The 18,264-nt window shown below is 43.6% G+C and overlaps 1 protein-coding gene across 7 annotated transcripts in view; it reads right to left on the bottom strand.

Annotated features, from left to right (window-relative positions):
* Positions 1 to 5,577: 5,577 nt before the first annotated feature.
* SENP1 (SUMO specific peptidase 1) overlaps positions 5,578 to 18,264 on the bottom strand; it is a 53,843-nt gene continuing 41,156 nt past the window's right edge. For 6 of the 7 annotated variants that reach the window (XM_019419172.2, XM_019419175.2, XM_019419173.2 and 3 more), the window contains 5 exons: positions 13,215 to 13,418; positions 12,307 to 12,386; positions 11,287 to 11,371; positions 10,675 to 10,770; positions 5,578 to 9,730 (listed from right to left, as the gene is read on the bottom strand). In XM_019419172.2, coding sequence (XP_019274717.1) covers positions 9,668 to 9,730; positions 10,675 to 10,770; positions 11,287 to 11,371; positions 12,307 to 12,386; positions 13,215 to 13,418 — 528 coding nt within the window. In that variant the 3' untranslated portion in view covers positions 5,578 to 9,667. The remainder of the gene's footprint in view (positions 9,731 to 10,674; positions 10,771 to 11,286; positions 11,372 to 12,306; positions 12,387 to 13,214; positions 13,419 to 18,264) is intronic. The other variant, XM_019419176.2, reaches the window with a different exon arrangement.

The following is an 18,264-nucleotide window of genomic DNA, read 5'->3' as shown; positions in this document are numbered from 1 at the left end:
AACCACAGTGATGGGCTCAGTGGCCTGGCCAAGTGCCTCCTCATTCCTCCAACCACTAGCCTGGCCCCCACTCCCCTGACTGGCCCTGATTACCAGTGGCCACTGGTTCAGGACTCCTAGTTACCTATCGTGAGACCTCCTCAGCTGGAGTCTGGTCCCCCATGTGAGGGGAGAAGAGAGATCTAGCTTCTGAGGCAGTAGCTGAGACTGAGAGGGATACCCTGGGGACCAAAAAATAGACCAACAACCATACCATATTCATCCCTCTCTTCCCAGTTCCTGTCACAGGGTAGGTCCTAAAAAAATAGATGAGTGAATGGTTGAATGAACAGAAGATAGATAAGCGGATGGGTAGATGGATGGATGGGTGAATAAAAAGACACTCTCAGATCCAAGTAGACATTCTGATAAAAACCTAATTTGGGGTGCCTGGCTGGCTCAGTCAGTAGAGCATGTGACTCTTGATCTTGGGGTTGTGAATTCAAGCTCCACATTGGGCACAGAGTTTACTTTAAAAAAGTAACAAACCTAATTTGATTCCTTGGTCCAATCATGGGAAAGAAGGAAGGAGAGACCCAGGTCTAGACGGTGTAACCATCTTACTCCAGAATCTAAAGGAAATCTCTGAGCTCAGACCCTTTATAGCAGGACTTTGAGATGCCCCTGGAGGTCTGGGGTTGAGTGAAACTGGCCTTTTCTCCATCCTCATGTCTATTCCTCAGGCCCCTTCTTGCAGAGGCTTCTCTGCTCACTAGAAAATGTGCTCTGCAGCTGAGCAAAGTAGCAGTGAGTCAGGGAGGCGTGGAATGCACAGAGAGAGGAGGCTCAGGCTGATGGTGGTGGTGCCAGGAACAGGGCCTGGGGACAAAATGTTTTAGGCTGGGACCAGAGCAAAGTGTTATATGCTTGGACTGGGAGACTGAGGACATTTCCAGCACCTAACACAGGGATCTGGCATAGAGTAGGCACTTCGTTATTTTTGAATTAATTAATTAATTAAACACTTCTATGTCCTCTCTTCTCTCTGGCTAACACCCCAAAATAATTTTCCAGGGGCTATATAGGATTCTAAAGAGCCCTGGATCACTAAGGATCTTCCTCTGGAGGTAGAATGAATCAGGGTCAGCAGCCCTGCAGAGGGAAAAAGGGACAGTGTGTGCGTGTCTACCCCCACCATCCCCAGTCCCCCTCCCTCACCCTCATCTTCCTCCCTACACCAGTTACCATAGTATTGATCCAGAAGCTGGGGGCACCAGGAGGGAGCAATACAAAGCCTCCATGCTTACATGTGTGTGACTGTGATGGTCTCGTCTCAAGCTCTGGCAAAAGGCCTGCTCACCCCACTGGCATAGGATGATGTATGGGGCCGGAGGCTGGTCTTCCGGTGGAGAAAGGCCTTGGATGGTAAGATAGGCAGCTCCATACCACCAAGGCCACAGCGGCAGGGCTCAGAGACCCCATTCAGGAGTCCAGTCCCCCAGGCCAGGCCCAAGCTCTCTGCTACTAAGATCCTCATGGAAGGAAAGGCTTAGAGCTTCTCCAGGAGCCTTGCTGCTGGAATGTGCTCCTGAAGTCTGATCAGTATTTCTTGCTGCAATCTGCCTTGAGAGAGTCCAAGCAGCAGCCTTCCTTACAGCTCACCCATGGTCAAAGCTACCCTCTGTATTAGATCTAAAGTCTGGGTTTTGAGACCCAAAGAGGCTTGCCTCTGGTCTGAGTTGAGCCCATTTTCTGAGCAGACACAGAACTGTTGGCTCAGGGCAGGCAAGGAAGGCCTCGTGAGCCAAGAGAAAACAATTAGGAGTAATTACCATCAACAGAGGCCCCCAGTGAGGGGTGAGGGTGGGAAAGGCCAGTCTGTGTGAGAGGGAGCTGCAAGTGGCAGACTGATTTTGGGGAAGAAATCAGAGAGAGGGTGGGAGGAAGGGTGTGTTGTCTTTCTTCTCCAGTAAAAGAGGAGGACCCTCCCCCACTCGGCCGGCCTCTAGTTTGAACTAAGTTCCACCTCTACAGGGGCTCTGTGTACGGAGGTGGGGGTGGGGAGCAGGAGGGCACAGGGCTACACATTCCTGAGATTCTCAAACCAGTTGGAATGGCTGAGGAAACTCCATACTGAGGGGACAGAGCATGAGACACAGAAACAAGCGAAAAGACAAAATGGAACACTGTGGAACACCAGAAATGTCTCCAGATGTCCCCACGCACACACCCTTGATTCCTGGGCCCCTGTGGGGATGAGCTCCACCTGCTTGGTGTCTCCCTCCTCATCACCCTCCCATCTTCAGCCCTTCCCCCTTCTAGGTTAGGACCAGAGGCCTCCAAGGAAAACGTGCTAATGTGGGCAACCCAGAATTGGGGATGAGAGTGGGAGGCAAAAGAAAGGCAGTGGGAGAACGGGTTGTGGTAGGAGGCGTGAAGGGAATTCCTCGGTACCTCTTTCTGGAGAAGCCGAGAGGAAATGAACCCAAAGGCAGAGGGACCCCACCATGCCGCTTGACCCTCCAATCTAAGGTGAAGAGGCAAGGACCTCAATCCCTCTCAGGAGACAAAAGAGGGAGGGTTAGCCTTTGGAGACCTCACCAAAGTTTTCTTCTTTGGTTTCACATTGATAGAGCTCCCATGATGTCCACGTCAGGTGCTTGCCCTGTTAAGATGCAACAGTGCTGGCTGTGTGGAAGCAGCACCTCATGGGGCTTTCTAAGGGATTTGGGGACATATGTTCTTGGCTTGGAGTCCCTCTTCCTATCACTGTCACTCTGAGACTTTGGGCTAACTTAGCCAACCCCTACGCTCTGTGGTTTCTCATCTGAGAAATGGGGATAGTAACAGCACCTATGTCATGCACTTGTCAGGATTAAATGAGGTAATGTATATAAGGTGTTTGGCACAAAAGGCCTCAATAAATGCTTATTCTTACTGTTAATGTTATTGGAAGGAGATAGTTCTGCTAGGTGGATAATGCATTTGAAGCCAGAGACCCCGGCTTTTACAGTAAACCAGACCCAAGGTTTGGAGAAGAGGCTGTCAAAATGGAAGGGACGCTGAGTAATTCCTTCACTCCTTCAACAATCCTCTCCTTCCACTGTTCGAGGCACCTGGGACACAGAATGAATAGGATTTTAGTGAGGGACAGACAGAACAAATGAGTAAATAATAGAGTCATATCGGAAATGCTACGGAGAAGGAATGAAAGCAATGGAGCCAGGGAGTGTGAGAATTGAGGTGTGGGGTTGACAGTGCACCAGAGTCTGTAGGAAGCAAGGGAGTCTATCTGGGGAAAAGCCCTCCAGACACAGGAAGCAGGAAGTAGAACCTCTGTGAGGTGGAAGCAAGTTTGGTTTGTTAAACACCAAGGAGGCCTGTGTGGCCGAGACCAGTGACCCTGAGCTGAGGGGTGGGGGAGGCTGTTGGAGGGGTGGTGGGCCCACAGTGTAGGGCCTCGTAGGCCATGGTAGACAGAGATCACTGACCGGTGATAGGCTGATGGGAAATGGGACACAGGTACACAAGGAAGCAAAACAGTTTCCCTGGAGTTCAGAAGAGTGTCTGGAACATGAATTCCTTAAGGAACAGAACAAGCCTCCCCACCTTCTCCCCAGGCCCTTTGTAACTTTCTGCAGTGCAAGGCCACGCCAGGCATCCCAGGAGCAGCTGGGGACAGAGGTTGACTCTGACTCATGATCTGATCCAGGTTCCACTTTGAAGGAGTCTTCTCCCTGTTTGGTGATGGACATGCAGATCCAGGCAATTATCAGCTACCTTTAACCACATTCAGGAATCAGAAAGTAAGAATGGCTTGAAGGCTTCCCTCCTCGCTCCAACCATTTTCAAATGGCCAAAAAATCTTAACCATGCCTAGAAAAATATCAGAACTCAAGAATATCCTGGAGGCTATAAGAGACTCATTCTAACTCACACACATAAAACCATTTTATCAACATAGTGGAAGATTTTTCAGAAGCTGGTGCTTCCTTATGTTTTATTCTCTGGAGTGTGAACTTTACAGGTAGAGCACTTCTTTTAGATTGTGAGGAAGAAGGGGTGCAGGAGAGGGGAAAGGAGACAAGGGATGCTGTTAGCAGAGTGGGTTGGAAGTCCTGACTGGTGTGTTTGGCTCAGGAGGGCTCTCTGGCCAGCTCCACAGACAGGTCTGGTTTTAAAAAGTGCCGGAGAGCCACGGATTTGCATGTTATTTGCGTTCCAGGCTTCAATTCCAGGTATGTGGAATGAAATGAATGAATGAACAGTATTCAGACTCCTGGTTAAGGGGTGGACTCAGGAATCCAGACCACATTGAGGATCCAATCACTGGTCCCACTTGGATCAGGAGACACAGACACAGAGACAGAATAAACAGTCAAAGAGACAGAGAGACAGTCTTAGAGAGACAAACACCACCAAGTCCTTTTTTACCAGGGAGTTTCCAGTCAAAGCAAGAAAGCAAAATCCACAGAATTTATTTTAAATAAATCAACCTTTAAGAAGTAGGGAGAGAGTCACATGTAAGTAGATAAATGCAACACCATCCCTGACTTATCTCCACCTCTGTCCTTCCATCATCCACAGCCAGCTTCAAAGTGGACTGTGTGCCTACGAGTCGGCCTTCTTGATGAGGTCCACTGTTTGGTGTCTGCCTAGCCTCCAAACTAGTTAGACTCTATGGCCTTTGAGGACAGGTGGCTTTTATTTCCTTGGTCAAACCAAATCTTCACACCACCCTCCAGGGCTCCCGAGTCCAGTGATTTAAACACATGCTTATTAAAGACCCAGTGTAAGGGGTTCCCCAGAGTATCAGATGAGGCAAACGCCCTCCAGGAACTTAGCTCTGGCTAACAAACAAGACACAGACAGGCAGCACGTAAAATGCTCCATTTAAAGGGCAAGGCAGAAAGACAGGGACTCACAGTCTCAATCTACAAGGGATGTACATCACTGGAAATAAAAAAGATGGAGAAAACCAGAAAGATGTGTGGTTAGAAAAAAAAACACTTTGATTAGCCCCTTGGGACAGAGACTATGACCCCACAAGGGCAGGCTAACCTGCCAAGGAAGATGTGCAAGGACCGAGTGGGGCTTTAGGTGTTGGACCAAAGATGACCTGTTTGGAACCACAAAGGAGGTGCAGCCCCACTGCAGGCTGCCATAGGCAGCCCTCCTTCTCTGATCCTCAAAATGCTGTCTTTCTGAGTCAGTGTTTAATGCAATTACCCCCATTCCTCCCTGGCCAGCCAGAGAAGCAGCTCACACTCTTGGCTTGAAGAAAAGGCACCAAATCATTCACCTGCCCTCTGTGGCAATGGGTCTCAGACCATTCCTGATGTAAAAGACAGACTACAGGGGTGCCTGGGTGGCTCAGACGGCTCAGTGTCCGACTCCAGCTCAGGTCATGATCTCGCAGTCCGTGAGTTTGAACCCCACATCGGGCTCTGTGCTGACAGCTCAGAGCCTAGAGCCTGCTTTGGATCCTGTGTCTCCCTCTCTCTCTCTGTCCCTCCCCCACTCATGCATGCTCTTCCTCTCAACCAAAAATAAACATTAAAAAAATTTTTTTTTAAATAATACAATACAAATACCATGTGGAATTATATCATTTTCTGATTATAAGGGCTGCAGCGGTCTAGTAAGAGATTTTAAGATAATGCAGTCAGGGAAGGCTTCAGGCAGATGGGGATTTGGGTCTGTGTGTGCTCTACAGGTACTTGTGAAAGGAACACAGGAGTAAACTGAATGAAGGGTGTCCAGCGGATTGAAGACCCTGGGCTCCATGTATCTCTCTTTCTCAAACTTTCCCTTCTGGACACTCCGGTTCTGCAGAGGGGGAAGGACATTCTCCAGGAGTCAAGCAGTTGATGGCTACTCGTCAGCTGAGAATGGAGAAAAGGCAACAGCTATGATCTGTTGCATTAGGATGACACTCTGACCTGGGCCTTATTATTATGACGAAGCCATATTCATACTGGCCTTAAACTTTGAATCTTTACCTTGACTGAATTCTATTCCAAGCAGGATTATGGCCCTCAATGTTTCAGAATCTTAGACTTTGACAAGACTCTAGATATTTGGTCCAACCACTCATAATTGGAATTATCCCTACCCTATCCCCAACAGACCAAAGAGGCAGCCTGCACTAACGTTATCTTAAGGTTTATTTTCTGGCTCAAAGTCTTCTAGTTTCTCTTTTATATTCTACAGGGGATTCATGAGTGGATGACCAGCATGACCCCACATACCCTTAGGTCTCTCCTCATCTCCAAAGCTGGGAATGGTAGTCTTACTAGATGGGCTCTTTAATAGATAGTTAGTGTTAGGACTCAGCACAGGTGAAATAGGCCCTGGGCTATAAGGAAAGATGCTGGCTCAGCCTTATTTGTCCCCTCCAAAATTTTAGGATGAATTTGAAGCTATGGGCAGGTTCCTCCTGGGCAGGGAAACATGGCAACTTCTCCAGGGGCTCAGCATATAGCCTGTTTGAATCACCAACAGGGCCTGAGACTCTATATTCTACCTTGCCCTGGCCCATCCAGGTGGAGCAAGGGAGAAGACAAAGTCTAAGTGTCAGTTATCTGTCTCTCTTACTCTGAAGACATATTTGAGAGCTGGAGGGATGGCAAGGGAGAATGACCAGAAGCCGAAACATTAAAAACACTGGTGCTCTTAAGTGAACCCTCTCCTTCTCCTCTAGGCCTTTTATAAGCCATGTGAACCCAGGTGGTGATGGACAGAATATGGGATGGGGTTGCTGGCAGTACTTTTTCAGGCTACCTGTGTCTGCCCCAGGACACTAAAACTTGGGGCTAACATTGCTAGGGACAGTGGGGAGAAGATGCTGGCACAATTACTCAATTAGAGGGGCTAAAGAAAATTTGATACCACACACAAGTATGAAGCATCTCATATATAGAGAAGTCAATTTACACATTTATACACAGTCTCCATGATGGAGAGGAAGAGGGAAAAGAACTCTTACATTCAACCCCAAACAGGACTCCCAGGAGCAACGATGGGTCCCAGGCAAAAAAATGGGACAGAACTAACCTCCATGCCTTGGGCCATGTATTCTCAAATGTTCTGATTTTCTCTGTACAGGGTCCAGGAGTGATTGTTGGGACTGTGGTTTCTGTTGAAGGCTCTATATCTAGATAGAGTTCATCATCTCTCGAGTGTTCCTTTTTAAGGGGAGGTAGGTCATTACGAGCACTGAGCACAGAGAAGAATGGAAGATAGGAGAAAAGGAAAGCAATAGGCTTTAGTTTAAAGCAATTTAAATAAGATATTGGTAGCATGCCCTTAGCCATGTAATGCAAGAACCTCTTTTTTTCCCCTCCCTGGTCGTCAAAGCCCACCCTTAAATAAAGGAGAAATTAAGTTTCCAGATGCTAGTCCTGATCTTGTGGCTAGCTCTCTGGAAAAATAGCCCACCATAGAAGTCAAATATAGACCCAAATATAGTCAAATGGGTGGTTCCCATTGAGCCACCCTGGGCTACAACCTATGTCTCAGCTTGGTCCACCCATGTAGGGTGGTCTCAGGATCACTAACTTCCCCTTGTACAAAAATGTATTGACCAGAAAGGGGGTCCACGTTCACACAGGCTCAACAATTCCTTATATATTTTTCAAAGTGCTTTTGTTGCATGTTTCATTTTCTGTTATACATGGCAATAAATATTTGTTGCTTTGGTCTGTACAAAAAGTCTGTGAGGAAGGTAAGACAGATGTTATCTAAATGGACAAACAATAAATACAGAGAACTATCTTGTTCTGAGTCCCCCAGACAGTAGCAAGAGCACCTGAAAAAACTCAGGTCTTCTGATTCATAATCAGAATCTATACCATATTGCCACCTTTCAAGTTGCCACTGAAATACATTAAGTACCAAGAATCCATGTACAGGAGTCCTACAATGAGCCTGCATGCCATAGCTTTCTAACAGAGAATGTGAAAGGTCTCAGCAACTCATAAATAGAAAGCTATTTATTTCCTATAGAAAAACACAAGAAAGAAAGAAAGAAAGAAAGAAAGAAAGAAAGAAAGAAAGAAAGGAAGGAAAGAAAGAAAAGGTGGTCTTCCCCAAAAACGCAGGCAGTTATGAAAAAGGTAGGACATCTAGTTGCTGGAGTGGAAACAGTAACATTCAGTTAACAATGGAATATTTAAAAAAAATAGTTTTCTTTTCAAATTGTAACCTGTGGTAAAACATAGAAAAATGTACTAAACAAGCTTGGTATAAAACAGAGTAAAATTTTCAAATAAGCCCAGAGAGAAAGCACAATGTTGGAAAGGATGGGGTACAAGGGAAGAAGAGAAAATATTTCATACAAAACTACCTATTACAATACAGAAAAAAGTATAAAACGTTCCTATTTTGGAACTGAAGTACAAAATGACACTGGCATTGGATCGTTTCACTATCTAGCCTGAGGAGCGCTCGGTGGGTGGGGGAGATGCTAGAAAGAACAAAAGGAATAGCGGTTTTTTTAGTCTCAAGTCGATCAGTCCAAATTCCACCCGTTTTCCAGTTGAAAATCTTGCCTCCCTCTGTAACCTCTACCCCTAAGCCAAAGTTCATTCAGGCCTCAAAATATTGTTAGGAAGTCCACAAACACCCTACACATAGGGGCTGGGCTCTGTGCGTGCTAGAGCTAAATTTGGAAAATGGAAATAAATCTACAGGCTAAAGTGGTGAACACATTCAGCCTTTTAAAAAAACACGTATCCCTGTGAAATATATATATATACATATATATATATGTATATATATATGTATATATATATATATAAAATTCTCTGTGGTTAGAAACATATTTAAACTAACTAGCCACAGACCAAACTAGACCTGCATTCATCCAATGCTGGAATTTTATGCTAAAGACTGAGGTCCTTCTTCTTGGTCAGAAGTAGGCGGCAGTAAAAGTGGTGCCTTTGTTGCTCCACTAAACCGCTCCCTGGGTGGGTCTTCCCCATATCATGTGTTGTGAGCACATGCAAACCCCTGCTTTAAGGAAAGGACTGCCTGGGACTTTGGGGTCCACCCAGGGCTCATGTGCTGTGCCTCAGGATGGGAGGAAGCTACAGATGATAAAATAGCCTTGTACAGAAGCAGACGGATTTCACAAAGAGGCATATAAATAGGGAAAATCCTGGAGGAGGGACTTATGCATGTGACCCAAAGTCCAGTTTACAGTCACTTTCCTGACAACACATCTTGAAAATCCTGTGTGTATGTATGTGTGCGTGTATATGCTGGTGGTTTTCATCCCTACCTTTTTGCCCATGCCCTTTCCTACCTCTTAGTAAGGCCTAACAAGAGTTTATATGAAACCAAGAATCTGTCCAAGCTTCTCTCGGCCCCCAAATTAGGGACTGAGTGAGGCTGGAGCCCTTTGAAAACAAGATGGCAGAACTGAAGAAGTGAAAAGCAGTCTCTCTCTTCAGCTTAGGGATGTCCCTCACCCCTTTCACAGCACCAAAGTTTCTTTGCAAAAATAGTATCTGAGATACAAAAGGAAAGGCAGATGTGCTTGTGAATGCATCTCTCCAGGGCCTGGTCCAGGATCAAGGGCTTTACAAGAACAGAGGGTTGGGAGCAGCTGTCTCCAAGGTCTCTGGCTATAGACAACAAAGAGCTGGTCCCCCGCAAGGTCAATGTCGGCTAACTGAGACAGTCTTCACAAGAGCTTTCGGTGGAGAATCTCCCAGACCATCCGCTTCCGGAAGTATGGCATGTGTTGCTGTAGGGACACAGAGATACACTTAATTTTTTTCATTGTTTTTACCCAGACCCAATACTCCTTTCTTCCCTTCTCAAGATTTACAACTAAAAGAGCCTCAGTTGCATTTCTGGTCTTTCAAATTGCTCAATTCTTGATTACATGTAATTTTCTTCTATTGTTTTCTACTGCTATCTCTATTGCTCTTTTCCATTGTTGTGGCCTTACAAATTTTATTGGGCATTGCTAGAAGTCCCCAGGCTATACCTGAACTTCTCTAAGAATTTTGAGAATGGTGTCTATCAAGTACTCTATGTTGAACCCTGAAGAAGATAGGAGTCTAAGGCCCAAAAATCAAAAATTCACTTTTTAGGGGAAGAGTTATAGGAACTGCAAGAATCAGCTCCACTCAAGGGCTATGGTGGAAAAGTCTGGTAAAACCATTAATGTGAAGTGAAGGACACAGAATAAACCATAATCTCTAGTCTCAATCCACTCTGGTCTCTGAAGGACCACATGGACAGAAATAAACAATCACAAACTAAGAGAAGAATGATCAGGTGTATCAGGTGAGGGGCAGAGAGGAGGAAGGCAACATGACAAATACACTAGGAGTTCAAGGTGTGGCCTGTTCCAAAACCTGACTGCTAACTAAATAAAGAGAAAATGAAGAAAACGTGCTCTGGTCCCAGTTCTCTGTTTCCTATAGGAATTGAGGTAGGTGAGGGAGAGAGAGAAGAAGAATCTGCTAATGACCAGGATTCCTTGACTACGATACGTGATGTAAGATAACCCAGGATGTAGCCTATCACTATCCTTTTTCTTGTGATGTGGTACCGCAGTAACCACCAGTGTTATGAGCCACAGACAGAGTCCCATAAGCAGAGCAAGTGGATGAAAATACATCTATCGGGCAGCCTGGAGACAGGGTGGTCACAGGGCTCCTTCCTGAAGGCTCAGCTCACCTGTGTGAAGTTGATTGGTCTGTCTTTGGTAATGCAGTCAGCATATTTGCAAGCAAACATGCCACAATCACTTCCATTCATCTGCTGTGGAATTTCCTGAAAGATCAAAAACAAAAAGGTAACATTGTTCCAAACTTCTTTCCTTCTAATTAGATTATAAATAAGAACCAAAGAATACAAATGTTATAGGTTTCCCTGAATTTTGAAGAGATGACCCTAAGTCCACCACCCAGAACAACAGAAGCTCAGAGGAAAAAATATAGCATCTCAGTCAGGTCTTCATATTAATATTAATCTTCCTATTAATAACACAGGAGACTCTCTTAGACTTCCATGACACCCAAGGATGTAAAGACTAGTCCCTCCCACATGGCCAATCAGCAAACATTTCCCACAGGAGTGAAAAGCTCAGCAAAATAGCTGGGCATTTAGAAAACCTAGTTCTGCATGAGAAACACATTACCAGTTTTCCCACAGAACTTACTCTATCTTCCCTGAGGAACCAAACAACCAAGCTGAAGTCAGGCTAGACACTAAGATAGAAGGTCCCTGGGAATCAAGCAGTAAAACCTTGCCTTCCCAGGATTTCTACTTTATCAAGATGAAATGTACCTGGCTTTTCTTGCTGAAGAGCTGCCAGCCATTGGTGTCAAACTCTTTCCTTTTCTTGTCAATGCTTTCTTGCTTTAGGTATTGGCTAAAGGCATTGGGAGAGAATGAGATGAGCTGTGGGAACACTGAGGACAGCTGCCACCTTAAGAATGGGGCTAACAATCCTTAAGAAGGGTTTTGTTTGCACTTCTGGGGAAAACAGTATATAATGCAATGCTGGGCAGGGAATCTCTGGACTCCTAAACTTCCCCTGCAACTCCCCATAATTCATGCCCACCCTGGCAACCCAAGAGAAACATGACCTCTGCCTCTGACACCCAGGTTCCTGCTACCTGCTACTCATCCTGAGGAATGAGTTTTGATTCTTTTCCCTGGTTTATATGGTCCTTTAGAACTCAGTCTCGTGGAAGAAGATTTCTCTAGCAATATCAAGACATTTATTCACTATTTTAATTTTGACTCTCCTGTGTGAAAATTCAATCCAAATCACAACTTGATGAGTGCATACCTCATATACAGCACTCTTCTTAAGTGCAAACTGTTCATTCTGGAACCTACCTCCTCCTGGCCACCAGAGTGGTACAGTGGTACAGTGAGGAATAGGCATTTTGGAGAGAGAAACAGATAAAGGGTATAAAGAGATTTGCATTCTGGTTCCCAGTTGAGCCACTAACTAGTAGGACCTGAGCATATCAAAGTCACCTCTGTGAGTCTTGATTTCTTCATCTGAAAAATTAGGAGGGTGGATTAGATGATTTCTAAGTAGTTTCCATATCTATATATACATATTGACTCACTCATTATTTTTAGTGCACTGGGACAATAGTTGTCCCATATATTTGGGGTATCATATATTACTATAAAACTTGACTTACTCAGACATAAAATATCCATTCCTAATATGAAAATTTTCTTTATTAATCACTCCATTGACGGTAACAAAAGAACTGAGTTCAACAGCTGGAAAAACACAACATATGCCCTGACACCAAACTCTTTTGTCCTCAACTCCCTACTTACAGGAGGATCCTGCAGGCTTCATTGTTTATCCCACCCATAGAGTCGTAATAGGTAATATTCTTCTTTCGAAAGTCCACAACCTGGGAATAAAAAATCTGCGTGTTTATAAAATGAAGAAAAGTAGTTTCTCAGCTTTTCCCTTCCCTGGAATTTAGAGCCTTTTGCCAGATTTCTTGTGAAATCACAACAAGTTTAACTGATACTCTGCATTATACCATGCTTAAGCTGTGAGGAAAGAAGAAGGGGATTATTTACATGGAACTATGGTGACCTCATTAGTGGCCCTGAAATCTTTTTCTCGTATGTAGGTTCTTCATCTGCAATGCAGACAACAGTGAAGACACACATGCTCTTCAGAGACTGTAAGATGAATAAAATCATTTCCACACAGTGTCAGAAAGATGGTAAAAGATTTGGGGTTTTGTTCTTTATGTACAGAATTTCTCTTTGGCTTTATGCTTTTAAAATGTAATTCAAAATAGATTGTGAAATAACTTTTATATTTTTGTTAATATATTAAGCTAATGTATTCATGTTCTCAGGGTCATAAAAAGTATTAAATTACCAAGTATGCAAATCATGATTAGGCAGAAAACAATAGTCACAGAATCTGAGTTGGCAGCATCATAAAAAGTCACTTTTTCTCCCCATGCCTTGCCTTGAGGCTGTTTATAGACTTACAACTCCCTTTTAAATATTTCCAGAAAAGGAAATTCCACAACTTTCTTCAAAGTCTAAGTATCTCCCACTCTTGACAGGAAGTTCATTGATCTATCCAATTTTCAGCCAACTAAATACTATTCTTTCTCACAATCATCCAGTGAAAATGTAGAATTACTACTCACTACTCTGTATATTCTATAATTATGTAGATTTCTTTTAAATTTGATTAAAGGAGAGGTACTCACAGCAAGACACCAGTGCACTCCCAGGTGAATGGGCACCAAAAGAATGTCAACAGAAAACACATCCACTTTCTTTGTCCAACGTTTCACTGCCTGATAACCAGCCGTTTTTAACTTAGTGAAAAAAAAGGTATTAAATGCATGCACACTTGGTAATCCCTTCTCTTTACTTCGCTCCATCAACATATTCATGTAGAAATTGATGATCTATGGGAAGAAATTTATGTATTAAAATAGATATTCAGTCCTTTCAAAACAGTTGTATTTTATGAAGGAAAAGCAGTTGCTGTATTGCACAGCATATATTATTGTTTCCTAATCAATTAAGACTTCAACACCCAACAGCCTCATGCCCCTAGATCAAATTCTGGAGGGTTGAGGTACTTGTAAACAGTGAAAACAGAAAAAGTGAACACACACACACACACACACACACACACACACACACACACATATTATGGGTTGTAGGATCCATATGAGAGCATGCTGGTCAGATCTGTAGAAGACTGAGGATTAGGTCAAAAAACAAGAGTGCAGAGGAAGGGGTGCTAGAAGGCGAGACTTAAGAGAAAAGGAAAGGAAGGAGCCAAACATTTTGATAAGACACATTAGTAGTTACTTTAATCTACTGAGGCTGGGTGAACAACTTAAAGAAATCCTGAGCTCACAGTCTAGTATAATAGCTAAGACCAACAGTTCAATCCTTACATGTGGGTCACGTAATTTTGCACAGACAGAAAACTGTTCCATGGCTAAAGACTGCCTTTCCAGCCTAATAAGCCATCTTGCAGAGGCAAACTGCTTTGGTCTCAAGTAGAACTGAGTGACAGGATAAACCATCAACCGCACTGGGAAAAACACCTCTAAACTGACAGCTCAGCACTGTACCTTTACAGAGGCAGACACGGATGTTGTATAAAAACCTACATTACATGAGACCTGAAAGCCCAGTCACAAACATGAAGAGTAAAGTTCTCCTCCAGAATCTATATGGTTAGCTTTCTCATTTTTGTTGACTCTATTTATGCCTCCAGTATCAAGTATGAGCGAAAGAAATTTAATTCACGTTATGGAAGATACGTGATACTTTCTGTTAATGAAACAACGTATTCTCTAATATTGACCGTGTCCACTATGGTTCCTGTAGGTCCAAGACACCGTGGTACTCAAGCCTGAAAGTTACCGTGCCGGAAGTTACTGCATACCGACTTTATGTGGCCAGCTAAGGCCAGGCCAGTGTCTGTCAACTGCAAGGAATGAATGGGCTAACTGATCCACAGCTTGGAAATATGACTAAGAAAACAGGCACATTTTTCAGAATGCTTTTTGGGGAATGGGAAAACGCCCCTGTCCTTTGACAAATATTTACACACTAGGATGCCAGAGCAGTGAGCTACTGCCCAACAGTAGGCAACTACATACTGGGTAGGCAGCAGGGAACACTGCCAGGAACACACCAAAACATGGTCTAGACTAGAGAAAGGGCCTATAGAAGAGGACGCCTAGGCAGTTGCAGGGAAACCACACTCGCCTTGAAGCAGAGCTCTGAGGGTGGGGGTGGGAGGGAAGACTAGGACTGAAGACAGACACTGTTCTGCCTGCATCTCTGAAGTCTGAGCAACAGGCCCAACAGGTCCAGAGGACTTGGGTTGTGGCTAATCCTCTGCCTAGTGTGATGCCCAATAGATAACAGGAGCTCAGTTATTTTAAATAATGATAATGAATCAAAACATAATTAGGATCACAGATTTCTCAAATGGAGGCTTTCAATCTAATTCTGCCCCCAAGGATAATGGTGCTAACGATGATTCTAGGCCTGTGAAAGGCAGCCAGGAATGCAGGAAGACTTGTCCAACAGGCACAGATTTCTAGGCTATAAACTACATTCTCTAGTGAGAAAAAAATCAGCAAGAAAGGATTGATTCCTCTGGTATTCTACTCATCCCACAGCATTAGCCATGTTACGAGGCTAAACCCTTCAATCCAAGGGGTGAAATGAATAGGCAGATGACTGCCATTCACTGTAAGCCAAATTTTCCATGGTGCAGACAAGTCATGTACTCTAAAAGGCAATAAGGACTCGAGCAGGAGATGGAAAGAATCAGGCAGAGATAAGGAGGCCCAAGCACATGAAAGCCATGAAGAGGTATCTCCCTTAGGTGTCTATCAGAGGAGCATCACCTTTGGGATCATTACCCTGAAGTGAAAAAGGATGACATAAATGAGTATCATGCTACCCATGATTTTCCTAGGAGGAAGGAGTTCTAGAAACCAATGAAATTAGACTTACACAGCCTGGATTGTTAGGTTTTTTATTTTTATGTTTTAATTGTAAAAGCATGGACTATAAAGCTGAAGGCCAACCCAACTTAAGAAGAAAAGAGACCTAATGATCAGGATACCACATTGTCTAATTCCGTTGAGAATCCCTCTTCCATCGCTTCAGTTCTGCCTCCAACCAAGGTCTGTCCACTGTGAGGGAAAGGACCTCCTCCAAAGTCAGCTTGTTAATTAGCTCTAAGGAGTGATCTGGGCTCTTTTTCACTTCCCCTGTATCCCAGTAGAAGGGAGCTTGGTGGCCTCAATGTTCCTTCCCATTAACTGAGGATGTATAATCTGACATCTGAGGCAGAACGAAGATCCAAGTTTCCTCAGTTTTTCAGCTATTACTCTGTCCAAATGAGGAAAATTGCCATAGGTCAGCCAAGACACAATCATACCAAAAAAAACAAGCTAGGAGTTAGAGAACAAAAAGAATCCTACGTGTCATCTCACAGAGGAGGGCTGAAGATGAAGGAAAAAGAAATGAGAGAAGGGATCACAGTGTTTAAGATGAAAGAGAAGCAGTGATAGAGCATTTGCTTGTGTTTTGTGAAGACAAGGGTCTCTCCCCTCCTATAGTGAGAGCTTTTTTGCACACAAGACTCTCTTAGTGCCAGAAGATCTTGAATTCCCCTTGAAATAAGGGGGCTAAAAGTAGTAAATCAGCCCTGTGCTGTGTTTGTCTTGCCAATATACCAGTATGTGGGGACAAGTGCCAGTGTTGGTCCACTTGTCACTCTTTTTGGGGCCCACACTTGTCTGTATGCCCGCTGCGGCTCCAGTGACTAAGGGGCTGCCCCTCCTCCTGCCTTCACAGCCTTGGCCATGAGCGCCTGCTTGTCTATGCAGTGCTTTTTGAGGGGTGGGACTGTTGTTTATAGTGTCTTGTTCCTTTGTGATTTTATTTGAAGAGCTGCCAGGCTGAAGCTGGAAAAGCTTCTCTTTTAAAAAAAGAAGCCTACAATGTTTTCAGACTAAGGACTCAATATTTTCCCTGTATGTTACCACAATGACATAAATGACCACTGCTATTTGTATCTTCCTTCTCACCCAGTAAACCAGCTAAACTATTGTTTTCTCATCCATTTAGAAGTAAAACATCTCAATAACAATACTATCTTAACTTTTAACCCTTCCCAATTCTACACATTAAACCTTTCTAACTGGCTTAGAAAATGTTCTGAAAGTCCTGGGCTTAGCAGTGCTCCTAAGCAGAGACCAAGGCAAGTTTGGGGGGAGCCATTTTCCCTGTTTTACTTTTCTACGTTTTCAACTTGACCTCCCTATTCTGATGGTCAAATTAAATCTATCCTTGTCAACCACAAACCACAGAGATAAGACAAGCAGCAGCACTTATGAGTCAGGTCATTTGCCCTTAAGATCTAACCTAATTAATACAGAAGGCAGACTTCAGGTAAGCTCTGTGTATTGCATCCCTCACTGTGAACACATACCCAGGATTTTTCTCACATGCAAATTCAAGTAACAAATTATTTATTAGAATTACTGCCAAAGTTTTAGACAAACACAGACAACATCTATTTTTATGGAGTTGTGATAACTGCAATTACTATTCTCCCTATGACCCTGCATAAATCCCTGGTTTATCAAAAGGACTAGTTCTATTAAGAAACGCCTTTAAGAGATAACTATAATGATGTGGAACCTACCAGTAAGTCATGTTAGAAACACTGAAATTTCCAATCTGATCACTATTCTACATGTAAGAGTACAGAGCATATGGTAGACACATATTCACCTAACTAATTTATCTCATTTTGCCTAGTGGAATCACTTTTTATTCCCTAAGGAAAACCTATTCCCTGTGCTAGGCTTGACTAGTTGGGCTTAATGTTTTACATTAAATGTTTTGCTCTCTTTACTGAGCATCACTTAAATTTAACAGCTTCTTGGAAACAACCAGGAAGCTGTGATCACTACTAATTCTCCATTTCCACTTTTGTTACAAAAGTCAGAATGCTAGGCAGAGTTATGTGCTCTGATTTCAGATGCTGATTCTGCAATAAAAGTCAGATGATCTTAGTATATCACTTATTATGTCTTACTTCTTACTTCCCTACTATCAATCAAGTAAGACTAACTTCTCTATACCCAAGGCTATTGTGATACAGGATAGTTGAAAGACATTTCTTTCCTTTCAGAGATGAGACTTACAAAATAGGTAATTAGTCTGCCTGGCTAGTTAGGTTTGTCATCAGTGTAGTCAGTCTGCTACATAGATTCTACCTTAATTCACCTGTACTCCCTCACTCCCCATAAATGCTATGAGTCTTTTCCTTATGGTGTTTCCCTAGCTGGAAAGAAGTCAGAAATACAAAATTCCAACAGTCTAATGATTTTGCACTTTGGAAATAATTGACAATAATTAATAAGGAAAGACATGTCTGCTTGCTCTTTTCCTAATTCATCCATGTAAATTAATAGTAAGGGATGATAGGAAGAACAGGGTCCTGGAGGGAAAATAAAGAGACCGGAGAGCATCATCCTGTCTCTCCACACGGAATAGGGCATATTTAGTGCTGTGTAGAGAAGGAAGTGTTTCCTGCCCACAAGCATTTGGGTACCTACTCTGGCTTTTTTTTTGTTTTTTAAGTTTATTTATTTATTTTGAGAGAGACAGACACAGCCTGAGTGGAGGAGGGGCAGAGAGAAAGGGAGAGAGAATTCCAAGCAGGCTCTGTGCTGTTAGCACAGAGTCCAATGTGGGGCT

The sequence above is a fragment of the Panthera pardus genome, unplaced genomic scaffold (assembly GCF_024362965.1).
Source record: "Panthera pardus isolate Hobbes unplaced genomic scaffold, ASM2436296v1 HiC_scaffold_6, whole genome shotgun sequence".
Lineage (NCBI taxonomy): Eukaryota > Metazoa > Chordata > Mammalia > Carnivora > Felidae > Panthera > Panthera pardus.
Note: the sequence above shows the minus strand (reverse complement) of the source record. Positions and strands in the feature narration are given on the sequence as shown.